Source organism: Artemia franciscana, chromosome 7 (assembly GCF_032884065.1).
Source record: "Artemia franciscana chromosome 7, ASM3288406v1, whole genome shotgun sequence".
In the NCBI taxonomy this organism is placed as follows: domain Eukaryota; kingdom Metazoa; phylum Arthropoda; class Branchiopoda; order Anostraca; family Artemiidae; genus Artemia; species Artemia franciscana.
In genome coordinates this window covers 23,635,962-23,655,130 of record NC_088869.1, presented here as the reverse complement: position 1 = coordinate 23,655,130, position 19,169 = coordinate 23,635,962, and the positions used below count along the sequence as shown (strand labels likewise).

Here is a 19,169-nt window from a genome sequence, read left to right as displayed (position 1 = left end):
TTCTAAAAAGCCCCGTTTATCTCCCTTGTGCCCTTCCTCACTAGCTTGTCTTGATGTATAGATGATCTATGAAGAATTTATCACAGTCATCTCCAACGTTTAGAAGATGTTTTTTATAAATTCTGACGTTCTTCATTGGGGATCCATGTCTTATCGGATAACCATTCATCTTTGAGTGTTCCTTGTGTCCAAGAGTTTCTAGTGCTGTCTGGCTATAGACTTCTTTTAGGGTGTTCCAGAATTACTCCACACTGCCTTTATTGTTGAAATCTAGGGCCAAGCTCTCAAACCTGTCTTTAAGATGGACACTAAAGTTGTGACGAACTGTTGCATATAAGAATTTTTTTGAATCGTAGGCAGGTTTTTCTTTGGATTCTGACTTGTGTGTGAATTTCAGCTTGAGCGACAGTTTTGTGATCATCAAAAATGGCCAGAGGCAACATTAGCTCCTTTGTGAGCCCTGACATCCAAGAGACTTGACTTCCACTTGTGTTTATCAGGATATGATCTAACTGATTATGGGTTCGACCATCCGGCAAGTTTCATGAGTATTTGTTGATGTTTTTATGTTGAAACAGAGCTCCACCGATGATGAGGTTATTTGTTAGAGCAAAATCAACTAATTGCGAACCCTTCCCGTTGACTTCACCGAGGCCTTGACTGCCAAGAACTTCAGGACAGTAGTACTTGTCGCTCCCCACTTTGGCATTGAGATCGCCAACAAAGCAGAGGAGATCATGGCTGGGGATATCTTTGGCGACTGCTTGTAGGGTGTTTTAGAAACTGTCTTTTGTGCTATTATCTGCATCGTTAGTTGGTGCGTAACATGTGACTAATGTTAGTTTGGCTTGCCGATCTGTGAACCATGTCTTGATGATCCTCTCATTTATAGGTGTCCATTTAGTTAGAGCTCTGAACGCAGATTTTGATAGCATTATGGCAACACCTGCTTATCTCTTTTTTTAGTGCCACTGTGCAGGATTGTGAATCTCTTTTCAAGGGTTTGACTGCCTGCCCTTGTTTAACAGACTTCCGACAGAGCCAGGATGTCGAGGCCATATATGTCCATCTCACTAACAACTTGTTCAGTTTTCGAAGTTGGCCCATGTTCTTCACGTTCCAAAAGCCAAGTGTCATGAGACAATTCGATTTAAAAAACTTGTCTGGAGGCGGTCCGAATTGGTCTTCATGATGTCCGGGGGTGGTCTATAGTCGTCAGCAGGTTGCGTATTCGGTATTATGTTGGCTCTCAAAACTAGATGGTTTTATGGCAGATCTTTTTTCCAGGGGCAGGTTGGTAGTCTGCAGCCAAACCCTCCTTCTTTTTCCAGGCTTGTGACTCGCTGTATGATTACAGAATAATATCAAGGTAGCTTATTTGATTGCAAAGTGACAGTTCTAGTGCCTTTTTAAGAGTCAAAATGACCAGAGGGTGATCCACCCTCCTCTCGTGTCTCTTTTTTCGACTTGTCAATCCAAGATCAAAATAAAGGTTTGAGGTAGCCACAGTATTCAAAATAGTCAACAGATTCAATAAATATTCCTTAGGAAATGGCATGACCCCCACCCCTTTGCCCCGGGACAAGGGCAGTAAAGTCTAGGACAAGTCTGGGACAAGTCTAGGCGTTTAACTAGCTCTAAGCCTTCAGAAACTTTTCTCTGGGACAAGAAGATCTTCGATTTTGTTGGAGGAGGAGGGATACAAAGGAGCCAAGAAACGGGTCAAATATTTTTGCTCCTGATTACTTGCGCTCTGAACGAACTGTTACGGATCATTCGTTGTTATAATATTCTCGAAGAATTCCAAGATTATACAAGGGGAAAGAAATGCGTACCCCAGTAAATGAAAAGGCCGTTTATATATTTGATTTTTCAAATTATTCAAAATATCTCAAAAATGTCTTAAGCGATCGAGTTGAAACTTTAAGGGGAAGAGGGTCAAGTGTACTTCAAATTTGGACTGTGGGAGGGGGCAGAGGTTAATTAAATGACGCTCTTTGTATCCAGCTCATCGAACTCATCTCTGAAACGGCATGGGGAACTGTGTTAGAACTTTCAGGCAATGCCGGAGAAACAAAAAGAGGGATAAAGCAAAAGAGGGAAAGAGGCAAGTACTAAATAATTTTGTCATAAATCTAACAGAGAGTTTTGCACTATAAGCTCCAATAAAACCGAAAATTCTGAGGAATACTGTTGGAAGTAAGTGCTGCCTGGAGTTTTGTTTTCACTTGAAGTTGGAATGAGAATAGTTCTTCCTTTCCTTTTTGCATGCATTTTATAATGTCTTCTTGCCGTCTGGGGGCATTAACACGCCTCCCCCCTCCATTGAAGGTATCCAAAGGAGAGACACATTTAAAAAACTTTAGTCAGAAGAACTCGTATTGAAAACCATGGAATGATAGCACTTTAATTCGATTTATGTTTCAGACGCCCACCTCGAGCACTTTTTCAGGAATAATAGCATTAAGTTGGAATTTGTAAACAGGGTTAAAGAAAGTAGTGGTAACCTCTCCCACATTTGAGAGAGCCTTGGATCAAATAGTTCGTCGCAACAAAATGTTAGTGAAGAACGACTCTAGTCGTTACCTAAAAAAGAAGTTTTGATTTGAAAATAATTTCAACAACAAAGTCTCTAACTTTGGTGGATTTTAAATATTATTAAAAAAACAAAATGGTGGAATTAAATAAAAAAACAAGTTTTTTTAAATGAAAGTTAGGAGCAATATTAAAACTTAAAACGAACAGAAATTACTCCGCAAATGAAAGGGGCTTTTCCTCCTCAACGCCCCGCTCTTTACGCTAAAGTTTGACTCTTTCTCTTTTCTACTTACTACTTTTTAAAACAGTAAGAAACTTTAGCGTAAAGAGCGGGGCGTTGAGGAGGAAAAGCCCCTTTCATATGCGGAGTAATTTCTGTCGTTTTAAGTTTTAATGTTGCTCCTTACTTTCATTTAAAAAAAACTTGTTTTTTTATATTTAATTTTTGGACGTTTTTGAATTAATACATGTTTTGATCTTGGCTCTCCGCACATAAATAATAAAAAAAATGCATATTAATTAATTGCAATCAATCGAAAGATTTTGACAAAAAAGGAGTGAGAGAGGAGACCTAGTTCCCCTCCAATTTTTTATTACTAAAAAAAGCAACTAGAGCTTCTAATTTTTTACAAACGTTTCCATTGGTAAAAATTATACGTAACTATTAACTTACCTAACGAACTTCTATATTCGTATGTTTTTATTGCGTATATGAGGGGGTTCAACCCTCGTCAATACCTTGCTCTTTACACTAAAGCTTAAATGTCCCAATTACTTAAGAATGACCTCTGAATCACAAAGGCCGTAGAATAAATAGTTGAAATTACTAAAAATACTTTAGCGTAAAGAATGAGGTATTACGAGGAGGTAAACCCTCGTATGCGTAATCATTTTTGTTCGTATTAAGTTTTAATGCTGCTCCTTACTTTCAGTAGAAAAAACTTTTCACATGTATTTTTTCATTGTTTTTTCAAATAATGTTAGAAAATCGTGCGCCCCCTTCATTGAAATTCTCTTCCCCCATGAGAAGTTCCTCCATGGAAATATCTTCCCACGTAACCCCCCCCTCAAAACTCCCCCTAAACCAAAAAAATCCCCCTGAAAACGTCTGTACACTTCCCAGTAACCATTACTATATGTAAACACAGTCAAAGTTTGTAACTTGCAGCCCCTCCCGCGGGGACTGCGGGGGAGTGAGTCGTCCCTAAGGACATTGTTATTAGGTTTTTCGACTATGGTGAATAAAATGGCTATTTCAGAATTTTGATTCGGTGATTTTTGGGGAAAAATGAGCGTGGGAGGGGGCCTAGGTGCGCTTCATATTTTTTGGTCAGTTCAAAAGGGCACCAGAACGTTTAATTCCCGTTATAATGAGCCCTCTCACGACATTCTAGGGCCACTCGGTCGATACGATCACCCCTGGGGAAAAACAAACAAACAAAAAAAACAAATAAACACCGCATCCATGATCTGTCTTCTGGCAAAAAATGTGAAATTCCACATTTTTGTAGTCAGGCACTTGAAACTTCTACAATAAGGTTCTCTAATACGCTGAATCTGATGGTGTGATTTTTGTTAAGTTTGTATGACTTTTAAGGGGTGTTTCCCCCTATTTTCTAAAATGAGGCAAATTTTCTCAGGCTCATAACTTTTGATGGGTATAACTGATCTTGATGAAACTTATATATATAAAATCAGTTTTAAAATGTGATTCTGTTGATGAAACTATTGGTATCAAAATCCCATCTTTTAGAGTTTCGGTTACTATTGAGCCGGGTCGCTCCTTACTACAGTTTGTTACCACGAAGTGTTTGACAAAAGAGATCACGCAATAGGAAACAGCCACAATCTAGCATTACCAAAAGTGGTAAGTATATAATAGTCCACAAAATAGTAATTTTGACCCAAACAAGGTCAAAGTGTGATCAGACACATACATATTATATATATATATGAGAGGCATATCCACTAATCACCTCTTTTTCTCGAAGTATCGCTCAGCAAAAATTCAAAAAGTCAGGCCTGAAAAGTGGTAGCTTTCCTTAATTTTAGGGTGACTCGGGGTCTATTATTAAAACAAACGAAAATTAAATAAAATAATAAGTTTTTTTAGATGAATATAAAGAGAACGTAAAATGAACAGAAGTTATGACGTATTACGAGACGGGCTGCACCCTTCTCATTCGCCTGCTCCTTATGACTTTTGTCTCTCCCTCGCGCTATAAGACTTTAGCGTAAAGAATTGGGGGTTGTGGAGGGGGCAGCCTCCCTCATATACAGAGATATTTTTGCGTCAGTCTCCTTCATATAAGGAACTATTTCTGTTCGTCTTAAGTCTTATTTTCCTACTTTACTTACATTTGAAAAAAAATTCTAATTAATCGTTTTGCCAAGAAAATAGCGAGGAAACAGAGAGGAAGAAGCTAACCAGAAAAAAAGAAACAAAGAATCACCTATATTCCACCTACCTCTTTTCAAATGGTCAGGAGACGGAGCAGCCAAAATACAACCTCCAAATAACACAATAATAAATATGCCAGAATACATTACTCTTGTGACCGCGCTCTAGACCTAGAAGTAAAACTAGTTTAGAAACTTGGCGAAAGTAAAATAAAACATTTCTACATATTTAGACTGGCTTTATTTTTATTTATAAATCCATTTTGCTAAAAACACAGAATAAATGCATGACCGCATAGCATACAACATTACTGCTTACACTGGTTATGTCAGGATATCTCAGTATCCATTTAATACGTATCATTTAAAACAGGCTGAGGAAATTATAAAAACCGAAATTGGGGATTTTTTTTTTAGTTGTCGTTCAAAGGATAATGTAGGCCTATATTTTTCCTGGAAAAAACAATCTGTCCCACATTATAAAAACATGAAAAATATTTCATTAAGTTTGAAGTACCAATCAAATTGAAAACATAGATAACATTAGAAACAAAAAAAAAACGGAGCGACCCTGATAAAAATTACACTAGTATATTGAACACAACCAAGGACCCTTTTACAAAGCAGTTTCATGTTGGTATGTACAAAAATATGATATTCTGAATTTTTTCAGTGAAGATAGCTCACAGATTTATGTTTTGTTATTCGTTTTTTGTTGTTTTATCATCAGGGTTGATAACATCGAATCAGAGGTCCAAGAATTGCTGATAGGGTACTCATTCAAATAGAAATTTAAAGCGTTAATGTTTTTACTGAATGACGATAGAGATCGCGTCACAGCAAAACAATAATTTCAGCCATTTTGTGCCACGCACTAACTTTTTTGCAGAATAGATTTAAAATACAGCCTAGCAAATCTTCTGATACACGAAATTGGTTTAGAATTATCAAACAAGTGTACAACAAAAGTGTCCTTTATCCTGTAATTAACAAACATTTTGCAACTTTTAAGAAAAGGGCAGCATGGTTCTCGAAAGAGTGGAGGATGTGTCAACCAAATTTTCCTCTTTGGCTAATAATTGTGAAATGCTTGAATCATCTAACACCCTGGGTCGTTTGTCCCCTCCTCAGCACCTCGCTCTTTCCGCCAAAGTTTTATTGTTCTATAAAGTAGGGTTGTGGCAAAGGGTCAAACTTCAGCGTAAAGAGTGAGGCGTTGAGGAGGGGATAATCTCTTTCATAAACGGAATAATTCCTGTTCGTTTTAACTTTTAATGTCACTCCTTACTTTCATTTAAACTACAGGATGTAATGTAAGTGACATAAAACAATTGGGGACGACAGGGCTCCCTCCCACGTCCATTTCTTCCCCAAAATTATCTGATCAAAATTTTGAGATGGCTATTTTGTTCAGTGTAGCTGAAAGAGCAAAATAATCTCTTCAGGGGTAAAATGAGCCCCCACAGTCCATGAGGAGGGAACTCTAAGTTTTGAAATTTGCCCATTGTGTAAAGAAGTGATGGATAATTTTTTTTACAGACACACATATCCCTGGATTCTATGACAGCCCTACTTTCAAAGATATCCCTATCCCAACATTCTGACGACACCTCTAATTTTAAATGCACTCCCCATCCTGTCATTCCGACGACAGCCAGCAGGTGCATATTGCGTCATAGGGAGATTTTACTTTTTCTTCGTTACATCATAGAGAAAGTTGTCTAAGCGACGCATTTGTTAATTTTTGAAAAACTTACGAGAAGCCCCAAAAAATCCGGATTTCTAAGATTGTTACATAGTAGAGAGTCCTTAAGAAATCATTAGAATCCCCATCAATTCAGGATTTCTAAGATTTTTCTTTAAAAAGTCTTCAGGGCCCCACCAAATCAGGATTTCCTTGGGTCTTACCTAATAGTTTTTTTTCCAAAAAACTTACGTCAAATCAAGATTTCTAAAATGATTAAAAGAGTTCAGGACTTCTGTACCCCAGGATTTCTAAGATTCTTCCTTACAAAACCTTCAGGGCTTCTTTACGCCAAGATTTCTAATATTGTTTTTTGAAAACCTCCATGACCCCTCAAATCACGATTTCCCTTTGAAGACCTTCTGGGCCCCGTCAAATAATTGTATGATCCTTACATCATCCCAATATATTCATGCTTATCAACCATTTCGTGCTAGTAAATTCTTTACCATTTTCTATATGGAAAACCGTGACATAGATTACTAATTTTATGGAACGAAGAACCCCAGTTATTTCCCGGGAAACAGAAGCGTCACGTCATCCGCTACCATTCTAACGGGGAACCGGGTAATTCTATTGTCCCTGGGGGAGGGCTATAAAACTGCTATTAGGACGGAAATTTCATTGATTTTGCATAAGTTCTTGAACCTGTCATATCATTCTAAAATGGATTCCTATAGAATTTTGAAAAAGGATTGGACATCTACTTATATACTGGTGAATTGATCCTACTATACTCTCCACCAACCAAATTTGAGCTATTATAAGTCTCTATATTAGATAAACATCTAAAACCCTATCCCCCTCCTGTTATTGCATGATTCTCAAAATGACAAAATAACCTTATTTTCCCGCAAATTCACTAAAGGTGCTTTCAAGCAAGTTGGTAAAAAAAGGCATGGGCTGTGTTAAGCTGTTAATGATTTAAAGGCCTATTTTCTGCTGGACAGCAGCTATTATATAGGAGTGTTCATTTCGTTGTCTGCCAAATTAATGCACTCAGATAGGTCGCAAATAATTTTCGGATAGGTAACAAATATAATCGCTGGAAAAGGCTCGCTTATATATACCACCTACTCTCCTCTTGAAAATATCAGTCTAAACGCTTACATAAATATATTTTATCAATTAAAAGAGGAAATAATATTCATTATTCTAAAAAAGCAAACAAGCGTCCTTTTTCGATAAAAATAATGAGCCCCCTAGTTGTAACCCCCTGAAGTTTACTAATTATCTAGCATATTCTATAATACATATTTCTTACAAAATCATAGTTTAGCCACTTTTTTGCAACGTTGAAAAAGGGGCTTAGGAAAATGAGCCGGGGGCTATATAGGAGGGGAGCATCCCGTTTTCCCGCTGTCTTTTTACTTTCCTTACAGTCCTTTTATTTTTCTATCATCTATCATTTAAATATTTTAATGCCGCTCCTCCTCTCTACTAAACTTCAGCATTTTCAGTAATTTTAATAGCTGCGTAAATCAATGCTTTCAGGCAGATCGTAAATAATTAATTTAGGACACGTACTCTATATAGCGCTAAATAATTACTAATAAGTAGACTCGATAATATACCAGCTTCTTTCTTCTGGAAAACATCACCCTAAACGCTTAAATATATGTATTTTATCGATGAAAGGGAGTGAGTGATATTTATTATACTAAAAAAGGAAACAAGCGTCCTTTTTCAACAATAATAATGAGCCTACCCTAGTTGTAACCCCTGAAGTTTGGCGATTGTCTAGCGTATTCTATAATACATATTTCTCATAAAAATTTAAAAGGGGGGTTAGGAAAATAAGATCGGGGTCTACATTCTTGCCGTGAGAAGTAGTACAACATTTTAGTTTCGATGCGGATTTAGAGTGCTTCTAGTATTCTGTCCTCGTGGCAGGCCATAAACTCTCGAAAGATGATGTCAATTAGATGTATTTGGACAATTTAGCTGTTAATTGGGGTTGAGCGGGGGCAGACTTTCCTAAAGTTGACTTTAATTGTTTAAAGGGGTAATATCGTGTAACACTTAAAAGGGTAGACAATTTTGAGAGGGCAAACGAATATTTGAGGATTGTTGCTTCAGTGTTACTGTAAGATACAGAATATGAGGAGAGGAAACTTAAAGATAAAAAGGAAGTGACAAATTCAGTGAGGGTCCCATCCATTGAATCAGTGAAACGGTTTCTTTACGAGCATGCCAAAGACCCTGATTCAATTGGAGATTTCTTTCCTATTCCACACATTTGTCGGGGTTTAAGTGAGGGTAAAAGGAACCAAGGTGGCATTTGCTACTATTGTTCAATGTGTCTTTCAAGATTGTGTCCCGAACTAAAATTGAAACATCACTCGAGGCACTGTAAACATCATGGATGCTAGTCCGTGGAGATGGTTTAAGGAGACAATGTCATCTTGCGGTTAAAAACTTTCAGAGTTTACTGTTGCAAAGCAAAAAGGTATTATTAGACATCGAGACTAAACTCAAAGACGTGTATGATCCACCAAATTTGAATTGTGTTAAAAAACTTTAAGCCATTTCAGTCTCTTTTGCCCAAGGACTAAGAGACTCGAATAATACCATGCAATTGGTAGAGGTATTTGATATACTGGATGGGGAAGATTGTATAGGCAAAGATATGGTTGCACTTCATAGTGTTTTCAATTAAATTTTTTGTTTTCAATTATTTGCTCTTTCAACTACACTGAACAAAATAGCCATCTCAAAATTTTGATGAGATAATTTTGGGGAAGAAATGGACGTGGGAGGGAGCCCTGTCGTCCTCCAATGTTTTATGTTACTTAAAAAGACCACAAGAACTTTCAATTTGTGTTTGAATGCACCCTCTCCCGAACTTCTGGGGCAATTATTTCAATAATCAAAACGAACACATCCGTGATGGGTCTTCTGGCATAAATAGCAAAACTCCGCATTTTTGTAGAGAGGAGATTGAAAATTCTACAGTGAGGATCTCTGGTACGCTTAATATGATAGGCGTGATTTTCATTCAATTTCTTCAAATTTCATGGGGTGTGTCTCTCCTATTTCGAAAATCAGGCAAATTTCTCAAACATGTTGAATCTTATGCATTTGGAATCAGCATAATAAGCTGATTTTTTTTATGTGTCTATTGATATTAAAATTCCGTTTTTTAGAGCGTCAGTTACTACTGAGCCGAGTAGTTCCTTACTTACAGTGTGTTACCACGAACTGTTTGATTATTTTTCTGAAAAATGCACTATTTTTGAAAATATGATGAACTTATATTTTAAAACTATCAAGAATTTTAATTTAAAAGGGAATTGAGGTCATCCAGTTTTATGGTTTCCATGTACGTTGTTATTATATCACTGAATCGATACTACAAATCCTTGAAACTTAAGGGTTGGAGTAGTGCAGGCATGTTGTTCTGGAACCACTCAAAGTTGTACATTTAAAAAAAAGCATTACCTAGTGTTAGATTTACTTATACAAATTATTCGCTTATGTTTAGTATTTAATAGACAGAATAAAACTTATTGTAATATGTAGCCTATAGAAAAATCATAGTAGGCCAACTAAAAGCCTATTTGCATTTTTTTTTTCTGTGATACATTTTTTAGTTGCCAGGCTACATTCCAATTACTATCGGCAATTGTTTATTGCTATTCTACACCTGTATGTCTAAAAAAAAAATCCTGTTTAGCAGAGAGGGGACAAGGTTTAGTGAAATAAGTTAGAAATACAAAAAATTTGTTTGTTTTGAAAACCTTGAAAATATTCTATAGAAAATATTCACTTCTAGAAGGCCTGACAAATCGATGCTCGATAAAAATTCTAGAAATTGTTTTTTAATGTACAGTTTCTTTTAATATAGACGAGCGCATGTTATTTTGCCTACTCTGCATGGCATTAAACTTATTTAAAACGTTAAACCCAAACAAATGGCGGTTCCAATGTTGTGATACTCAACTAGTTCCATGCTAAATTCCTGTTCTCAGTCCTTAAACATATAATGTTTTATTAAGTGTGGATAAAAACCGTTTTGTTGTAAGTTTGACATTTTGCAGGAATACTCGGCTAGTTCCATTTAAATATGATTAATATTTTTGATAGTACAAGAGCATTAAAAAAAATAAGTAGAATATTGCAGTTGTTTATTGATTTTTCTATTACAATGGATCTTCCAACATACAATGGATTTACAGCATGCCTTCCTTCAACGGATTTTTCAACATAACTTCCCTCAATTTCGAATCACCTCTCTAGATGATGCTTCCATCCTCTTAGAATATTTTCGGGGAAATCCAGATATCGCTTCAGCCTACTAAAAGTCCCTAAGTATCACTTCTTTACAGTCATAGAAAACGCTTGCCATTACTTTGTTGATAACTTTTACGTATTTTTTGAATTGCCCGGTTTTATTGCATTTTGTGCCAGTGGAAAGGTCAAGTCGGATCCAGAAGTCAGAATTGAATGATTGTGACGATGAACGTGAGTAACTTTATTGGTAGACCATTAAAAATAAAAAATATAAACTTCTTTGTTTCAAAGTCAGTTTATACGGTTTAATTTCAGAAAACTTTATGATAGACACGGAAATTGTGCTTAGGTTTTGAAAATCTTGAAAATATTCTTGAGAAAAATAATTACTTCTAGAATACAAAGAAAATAGATGCGCGATACCAATCCTAGAAGTTAATTTCTAGTCCGCAGCCCATTTTAATTTAGAAGAGCGCACGTTTTCTTGTTAGTTCAAAAAAACTTTGGACTATACTACTATACTAAGTTGATCAGGGAGATTTAACCAGTAACTCTTTTGCAATCCTTTTGTGAAGAATGGCCTGAGAGCTAGATAATCTCCACGAAGGGGGAAGCTATTTTAAAGTTGTATAAAATTGGTTATTTTCACTTCTTTATGATTGTCTATCATCCTAGGGCAGAACCAAAGGTAGACAGTCATACATTACGGGTAATTTAGATAGTGTGTGATTTGATTACATCACAAGAATTTGGATTAGATCCGTGTCAGTCCTGTGAGCCATTTGGAGGCAACTGGAGATCAAAAATGATCACTTGTAATTACAACATTTTTAATCAAAAACAGTCGAAGTTTAATTTAAAAAACAAAGTTTACCTGAGGGAAGTAAAGAGTGAAGTACTAACTTAGAATGAACAATATTTATTACTTCATGGTCTATTTAACATATATCAATAAAACCAGTACAAATAAAACAACTGGTGATATTTCCCTATGTTTCCAGGATTATAGAAAACTAGCGCATTACTAAAAACACAAAAGTGAAGTAAAAAAAAAAAATATTGACAAAGGAATCAAAAGTGAGTATATAGATACGCTTCAGTATTGCTCGAAATGAAGAGCAAAAAACCATAATATGAACTGTGGCAATCCAACTATCATCTCGATACAATGGAGAATTCCAAGGTATTATACAAATTCTAAAGCCAGTATATAATCTTAATACTATCAAGATGGCTTCACTTTGAACTTGTCTACAAAATAATAATGAAATATCCCTAAAGTGCTTTATTTTTAAACTGTAGAAAGTGTTCTTTAATGTTTTACTTTTATCGGACCAAAATTCCTATATTGTTTTGTATTTTCAGTAAAGCGCTCGTTTTCTGTAATCCTACAAACACATGAAAACATCATCAGTTGGTTTATTTGTATTAGTTTTATTGAGATATGTTAAATAGACCGTAAAGAAATTTTTGTTCGTTATAAGTTCCAACTTTTTTCTTTACTTCCAACAGAATTTTTTTTAATTAATTATTAGCAAGGACGTGCAGTGAATATGTGAAAAAAAAGAACAGACAAGGCCCAGGTTTTGTCTACAGTTGAAACAGTATTTTTACAATTTTTTTCCAATTTGGAAGAATAGAAAAGACAAGTTTACGAGCCAATATTAGAATACTGGAAGCTACAATGATGACAGTAGTCAAATATGATTCTCAAGCATGAGTGCTCCTAAAAACGGAGGAAGATTTTCTAGAAGTTTTTCAGAGAAGTTGCCTATGGATTGTTTTGGGTATCTTGCTGACTGACCGTATTTCAAACAGTAGGCTGTACGAAAAGTGAGATTCAACCTTGCTTTCTAGGGCTATAATGAGAAAAAGTTTGAAATGGCTAGGGCATGTTCTGTGGATGAAGGATGACAGATTGCCAAATATTGTGCTATTTGGCCAACCGTCTGTGGCTAAGCGGAAAGCAGGTCGTCCTCAGTTGGAGTGGAGGGATATCGTAAGGAAAGATTTAGGAGAAACAGGAAATTCCTAGGAGGGTGAAAAGAAGGAGGCTCTGATTGTATTGGGATGGAGGAGGAGTGTGCGCAGTTGTATTGTCCTCAGGCAGCTTGGCTCTGCTGTGAGTTTTAAGTAGTAGTAGTAGTAATTTATCATTGTTCGATGAGATATTGAGCTTAGGTCGCTTATAGTCTCAATGAAGTATTTTCTGTTATCAATGTAATGGGACACTAAAGGTGTTTTTTTTTTTTTTTTTTTTTTTTTTTTTTTTTTTTTTTTTTTTTTTTTTTTTTTTTTTTTTTTTTTTTTTTTTTTTTTTTTTTAATGCATAGGCCTAGTTGAAGGTTTCATTCAATGCTTTGTTAGAAACCCCCACTCGGAAAATTCTTTTGAGTCACTAACCGTTCATTAACAAGTACTATGGTATTGTTTACCTGTGTAAACTGGAATTTCTGGAGTGAATTATAGGGGGGGGGGGGGGTAAGGTCATATTTAGAGGTTATAATGATTTTTTCCTTTTTTTATAAGTCCTAGTGTTTTTTTGTTTTTTTTTCACCCGAAACTGTCTGTAGTTTGAAATCACCTTTTTTCTGCTTTGATATTGTCTGAGTGAATATAGGTACTTTAAAATGGTTCCACTCGAGGAGGCAATTTCGATTAAAAACATAATCACTCAGTTATTTTCGATTTGCAAAGAGGACTTTAATTAGGGTTAAAATGTCATCTCAGCTTATAGAACAGTTCAACATGCTAGGTTTCTAACACCTAAAGCTACCTTAAAGTTCTTTAAACGATCTAGCAATAAAGGATGACCTATGATTTTATATTCTACTAGTGCTTACCCTAGGGTTTACTTCCTCTGAAACTCAAAATATAACTGAAGTTTTACTGACAAGAAAAAATGCTGAACGGACAGCATCCATGGTTTCGCAATAAGCTTCACTATATAGGTTCAGTACTTTCTCAGTAATTATCTTGATAACTGACAATCACAAAATTTGAACATAAAATATAGCAATCTTTTTTGTGCGCTTTGTCTTTAGTCACTTACCTGCTGAAAGATATATTCTGTAGTCCAATTTTGTCAATTTTCTTCGGTCTAGTTTGATACCAATAATTTTATTTCAATGAATTTTAAAGGCAGTTAGAAAACTTGGTCAATTATATGTCTCAAAAAATGATTTAAGTTGCTAGACCGTCAACCCAAATTTAGCCAAGATTCTTTCTGTATATGGAAAGTGTAGCTTACAATTTGAGTAAAACACATATCTTCTATTTACAATGCATTTTCATCGACTCATTCCTACCAGCATTATTTTGTGTTTTCAAGGTCAAATTCCAAATGTCTTTAAAACTGGTAGGAATGTTTGGCACTGATATTACTAAAAATGTAGCTTGAAGTCACAAGAAAGTAAAGGCCAATTTGGCAAAGATCTCTCCTGCGATTTGGCTCTGCAGCTAACAGTTTGAGTCAAACACGTATGTCCTGTATACAAGTTGGTTTCACAAGCTTATTCCTGCCAGAAATCTACCTTTAAAACCAAATTTCAGAGTGTGTTTAAAACAAGTAAGAACGTGTATCACTTTTATTGCTGAAGAAATAGCTTTAAGTCACCGGAATGTAAACATGAATTTAGCAAAGAGCTGCTCTATTTAAGAATTGTATAATAACTGTGCAGATTATCGCTTAGGTTGCTAACAACTGTCACTCTTCGGAAACCGTGAAATTACTTTCTTATAAAAGTAGTATCCGACTTGTAAACAACAATGATTACTAAAACATTTGATGCGGTCGAAATTAGTTTTATTGAGAGAATTGTTTTTTTTTTATTGTTAAAGCCCGAAGAAATAAAGTCAGTAACTGTTTAACTTTAATAGTCTTGTAAATTGACTTTTGGGTCCTCAATCGAAGTAATTGATGGGTAATTTGTTTGTAATTACTTTCATTTTCCGTAATAATAATATCTTTTTTCTCAGGATGTAATGTAGCTTCAAGGTTCGGCTAAATTAAAATGCATGCAACATGTGTGCTCAAATGATTCCCTGTACCTGAAATTGAGGTTACTACCAAAACAGACGTCGGGTCAGTCACATACTTAAACTGAGAAATGACCACGAAATAAATTTAAAGTTTGTCGGCAAGAAATCATGTACGACCGCTAGAATTCTCGTCGGGGTGGGAGAAATGATAAAACAAACTTTATTGACTTAAATAAGAAAAGCCCAAAAAATCAGGGAAATTTTGCACTTTTGGAGGATTAAGAGCCCCACCCAGTGCAAGTCTCAGTTTGCTTGTCTTCTTACCGCAGACATGAGCCCCTTCTTGATGTCATAAGGTCCCCACAGGCTCGTTGCAACCACTCTGGGAAAAATACAAATTCTTCCTTAAAGTAATGACCTGTTTAGATTTTTTTGTGGCCATTTCTACTCGCTTTCTCGCTGTCGCTTTTAATTCTCGCTGCAACTTAAATTCTAACCGCATACTTCTTTCTTCTCGCTGTGACATACCTCTGAGCCGCATATTTCGTCGTTCTTCAATTTCATTTCTAATCCGTTCTACTCCTTGTTGTTACATGTAATGTAAGGGCATATTTCTTAGACCTTCGCATTTGTTTTGACTTCTTTTAATTCTTGCTACTAATCATCTTTGAACGGGATATGTCTTTGTTCTTCAATTTTGTTTTTGACTCGTTCTAGTTATTGTTGAGCAAGTATTTTGACTGTATCTTCATTTTTGCTTATCATTACTTTTGACTTTTTTCGGTACCCTTTATCATAGCATCTTGGATTGTTCAGATCCGAGGAGATCGGATTGGTCTTTTCACGTTTGATGGTCTATGTTCTTCATCTGTCCTCTAGCTATTACAATTACTCTCTTTACTTGCTCTAATTACTCTAGGCGTTATGAAACTACTTGAAATGTCTTTGATAAATAGACTAATTACATTTGGTATTTTTAAACTCAGCTATGTTCCTAATACTTTCTTTGGGCAAGCAATAATTGTTAATTTTTTTTCTCTAAAATAGCTCCTGATTATATTTTTAACTGGTATATTGAGATTTTCTACCCTGAAAAATGATCCGATATGCCAAAGCTTTCTCTAAAATCGTTTAGAGCCTTAACTTTGGTATAACATTTTTTAAGTGAACGATGTCACATTCATATGTATTTAAGGAGGCAAAAATTACGTATTTTATCCCTATGGTGGTTCGTATCCTTTTTAGTTCCTATAACACATGTAAAACTATAGAAGATGATGAATAACTCCGGATTTCTAAGGCAATAGGTATAGAACAAGCGACAGCGGGAATCGCCATTCAATTGCAAAAAAAGTTGCAGAGTGATATTCGCGGTTAGAAAAAATAGAAATAAAAATTGCAATGGAAAGAAGGAACTTGTTATTTTAGCGTCTGTTATCGATAAACAGGAAGGAGGATTTGGAGGAATACATAATTTGAGAATCACACATATTACAAGCCTTTCATTTGCCGAGTGCAGCAAAGCTTGGGGTTCAGGTACTTTATATTATAAACGTATAACTCGGACTTAAAGATTAAGTACGAAATCCACAGTTTTCATTAACTGCAGTTTGAAGCCACCAGGGTAAAGAGAAAAAAGTGTGACATAGGTTTTCGTAGTAGAATAAGTAAATCAATAAGAAAACCCTGTTCCCAAGTCTCAAGTAAGAGAAAATTGGCGAAATTATGCTCAATCTGTAGAAAAAGAACAGACATTAATTCTAGTTTAAGTTTTAGCACTTATGAAAAAAGAACCTAAATTTGAAACATATCCTTGAAGTACTGGAAAAAAATTGTTGTGTCCAAAAATTTGCCCCCCATCCAGGAAACTTTACTTTTTTGAATTGTGTTGCTTTTGAAAAGCATTTAAAATGTGATCTTACAGTAGAGAACGAAATTGAGTTGAATGTTAATCGTGAAAATCAATACAGGTATTTAATGGTTTTTGAAATCGTTGCTAGTCAATGCTATAACTTGAAAGCTCTATGCGGCTTATCTTATCCCTTCACTGAGCCATATTATAGTCAAGCCTGTTGATATGAAAAATCAATATTTAGGAGTGATTTGTGTTTTCTCTCTTTTTTACCGAAAAATCGTGCTACAGAAAATAGAAATAAAAAAGGGTCATAAATTGGTTTGAAAATTATTAATCAAAAATAATTTGTTTCCAAGTGTGTCTGTTAATACCATGTCTTAGCAACTATTTCCGATTCATTATACAGACGGCAAGACATGTTTTCCTATCCGCAGGATGACATTTTAGCCTTCGGTGGGGGGGGGGCATATGAGGCATACTTATTTGTAGGGGGAATTTAATGAAAACATTTGTGGCAATTAATTTAACTTTACTAATAAATTTAATTTTGAGTCCATTTCAGTGATGTGAAATCATTTACTTGAAATTTAAATGGGATTTGAGACTTTCATGGGCTACATATTGAGGTTACAATGCCATGTGGATTTTGGGGGTGAGTTTTAAGCGGGTCACGTTTGGATTTAATATAAACTTTTTAAGCTATCCGTCTCAATTTAGCTAAAAATTAAGTTAATACTCTGACGACGATGGGGAGTCTGCAACTGCTATAGTGACAATAGGGAATACTGCCAAGTTTTAAGTGTTATAATATCCATGATTGTACTTCTGACATGAATAAATGGATGATCCATCAAAGCTTGTACCTATATGATATAAGAGGGTCACTCCTCGTAGCTACCCATCCTATCCATCCATTTTATAAGAACAGAAACAGAAAGAAACTGCGAAATGCCATTAATTTAAAAAAATTACATGACTTTTTGGAAAAAAAAAATTCTGCAAATCTTTCACCCACTCTATGAGATTTTTCTGTCTTGCCTTTACTGCTACCTAATAGTTTTTGTGGGACCACATAAATTTATAGACATACGATCAATTGAAGATGAAATAGTTGTTAGAACTGATCACTTCTATTGAAATATCAAGACATCTGGTGTACCCAGTATTTCCGTGGGTTGGGATGTGTTTGGATCTTCCCCCGAAATCTTGATATTTTCGCAATTTCGTCCATAGCCTTGTATAGTTTTCTAGCAATCTGACTCACCCCTTTAACTGTTGACCCGCCACCCTCCATTAATAAACATTTGTATGGATCCAAAAATTTAGAGTACTTTTGATTAATAAAATTAACATAATCCTTCCCCTGGTAAGACTGTGCCACAAAATTTCTGTCTAGTTTGTTGACAACCTTTCAAAATAAGAGATTCGAGAAAAGATTCCGAAAAAAAATCTGCCTTTCTAAGCACAGTGCAATCAGGGCTTAAGCATAAAGTATTCATGTTTTGATGGGGAGCCACTAGCATTAATTCACGCAAATGAAGGGGGAGACAAAATGTATTTTTAAGAATTTAGGGGAAGGTCATATACTTTTGAATTTTTTCTATAAAAATATCAAAATAAGGTATCTTTCGAAGTCTTGGGGCAAATGCCTTTCTGCCCACCCTCTCCAATGTGGGATATTTTGTAGAAGTAAAAAAGGAAAAAGAAACTTAATCACAAACTTCTATATTTCACAAAGTTAATATATTCTATGCTCATTGTCAAACATGCATCAAGTCTAAAGTTAACTTTTAGGAAAAAACCACACATTTTTGACAGGACGCACCCATAGTAGATAGTCTAATCCCCACTAAAATATTAAGAAATTCCCAATATTTTCCTGGCACTTATGCATTATACTGCCAACGCTTAAGTTGCCAACGCCCAACTGCCAACGCTTAAGTTTACGCTTCGTAAAACTAGAGAAAACCCGGTTTTATCTGTCTGTATTAAGAAACAATTAGGTTAAGATCAGTGGACAACATAGCGAGTGACAGAATGCATTGGCATTCTAAAATTTGGTTTCGTATTTGCAAATTATGGGGGTGGGGGTTAGGTTGGGTAACCACCCAGCCCCTAAAGTGCAAACATATAGCCCTAATGTGATTCTAAAGTATTATATTTTTATCATGTTTTAGTATTTTTCATTAGGATTAACCTAACTTCACTTCTTGAGTGTTGACGGTCTAATACATAAGTATCATTTACCTATTTGTTCCATATAACTCACGCTCGCCTAGTGTCTATTCCCCTGTTTTCCAATATACGTTATCCCTATCTTGGTTGTAGCAATAGTTGCAATTTAGCAAGGAACGAACGACAGCTCGTAGTAACTAAAATTTGAATTAAACCCTAGCTGCTAATAAAAATCAAAACATA

At 35.4% G+C, this 19,169-nt stretch overlaps 2 protein-coding genes across 9 annotated transcripts in view; one reads left to right on the top strand and one right to left on the bottom strand.

The window, feature by feature from the left end:
- LOC136029026 (uncharacterized) overlaps window positions 1–19,169 on the top strand; it is a 113,841-nt gene that overhangs the window by 25,031 nt on the left and 69,641 nt on the right. Inside the window, exon 1 of one of the 3 annotated variants that reach the window (XM_065707052.1) lies at window positions 11,051–11,146. The exons of 1 other annotated variant lie outside the window; for it this stretch is intronic. Coding sequence is in view for 1 of the 2 variants with exons in the window: in XM_065707049.1 (XP_065563121.1) it covers window positions 11,129–11,146 (18 nt within the window). In the remaining variant the exon portion in view is untranslated. Of the gene's footprint in view, window positions 1–11,050; window positions 11,147–19,169 lie in introns of those variants that run through there. One more of the 3 variants, XM_065707049.1, reaches the window with a different exon arrangement.
- Window positions 1–19,169, bottom strand: part of LOC136029028 (uncharacterized) — a 68,288-nt gene that overhangs the window by 48,815 nt on the left and 304 nt on the right. For 2 of the 6 annotated variants that reach the window (XM_065707055.1, XM_065707061.1), the window contains exon 2: window positions 5,007–5,109. In XM_065707055.1, coding sequence (XP_065563127.1) covers window positions 5,007–5,085 — 79 coding nt within the window. In that variant the 5' untranslated portion in view covers window positions 5,086–5,109. The other 4 variants (XM_065707060.1, XM_065707059.1, XM_065707058.1 and 1 more) reach the window with 4 other exon arrangements.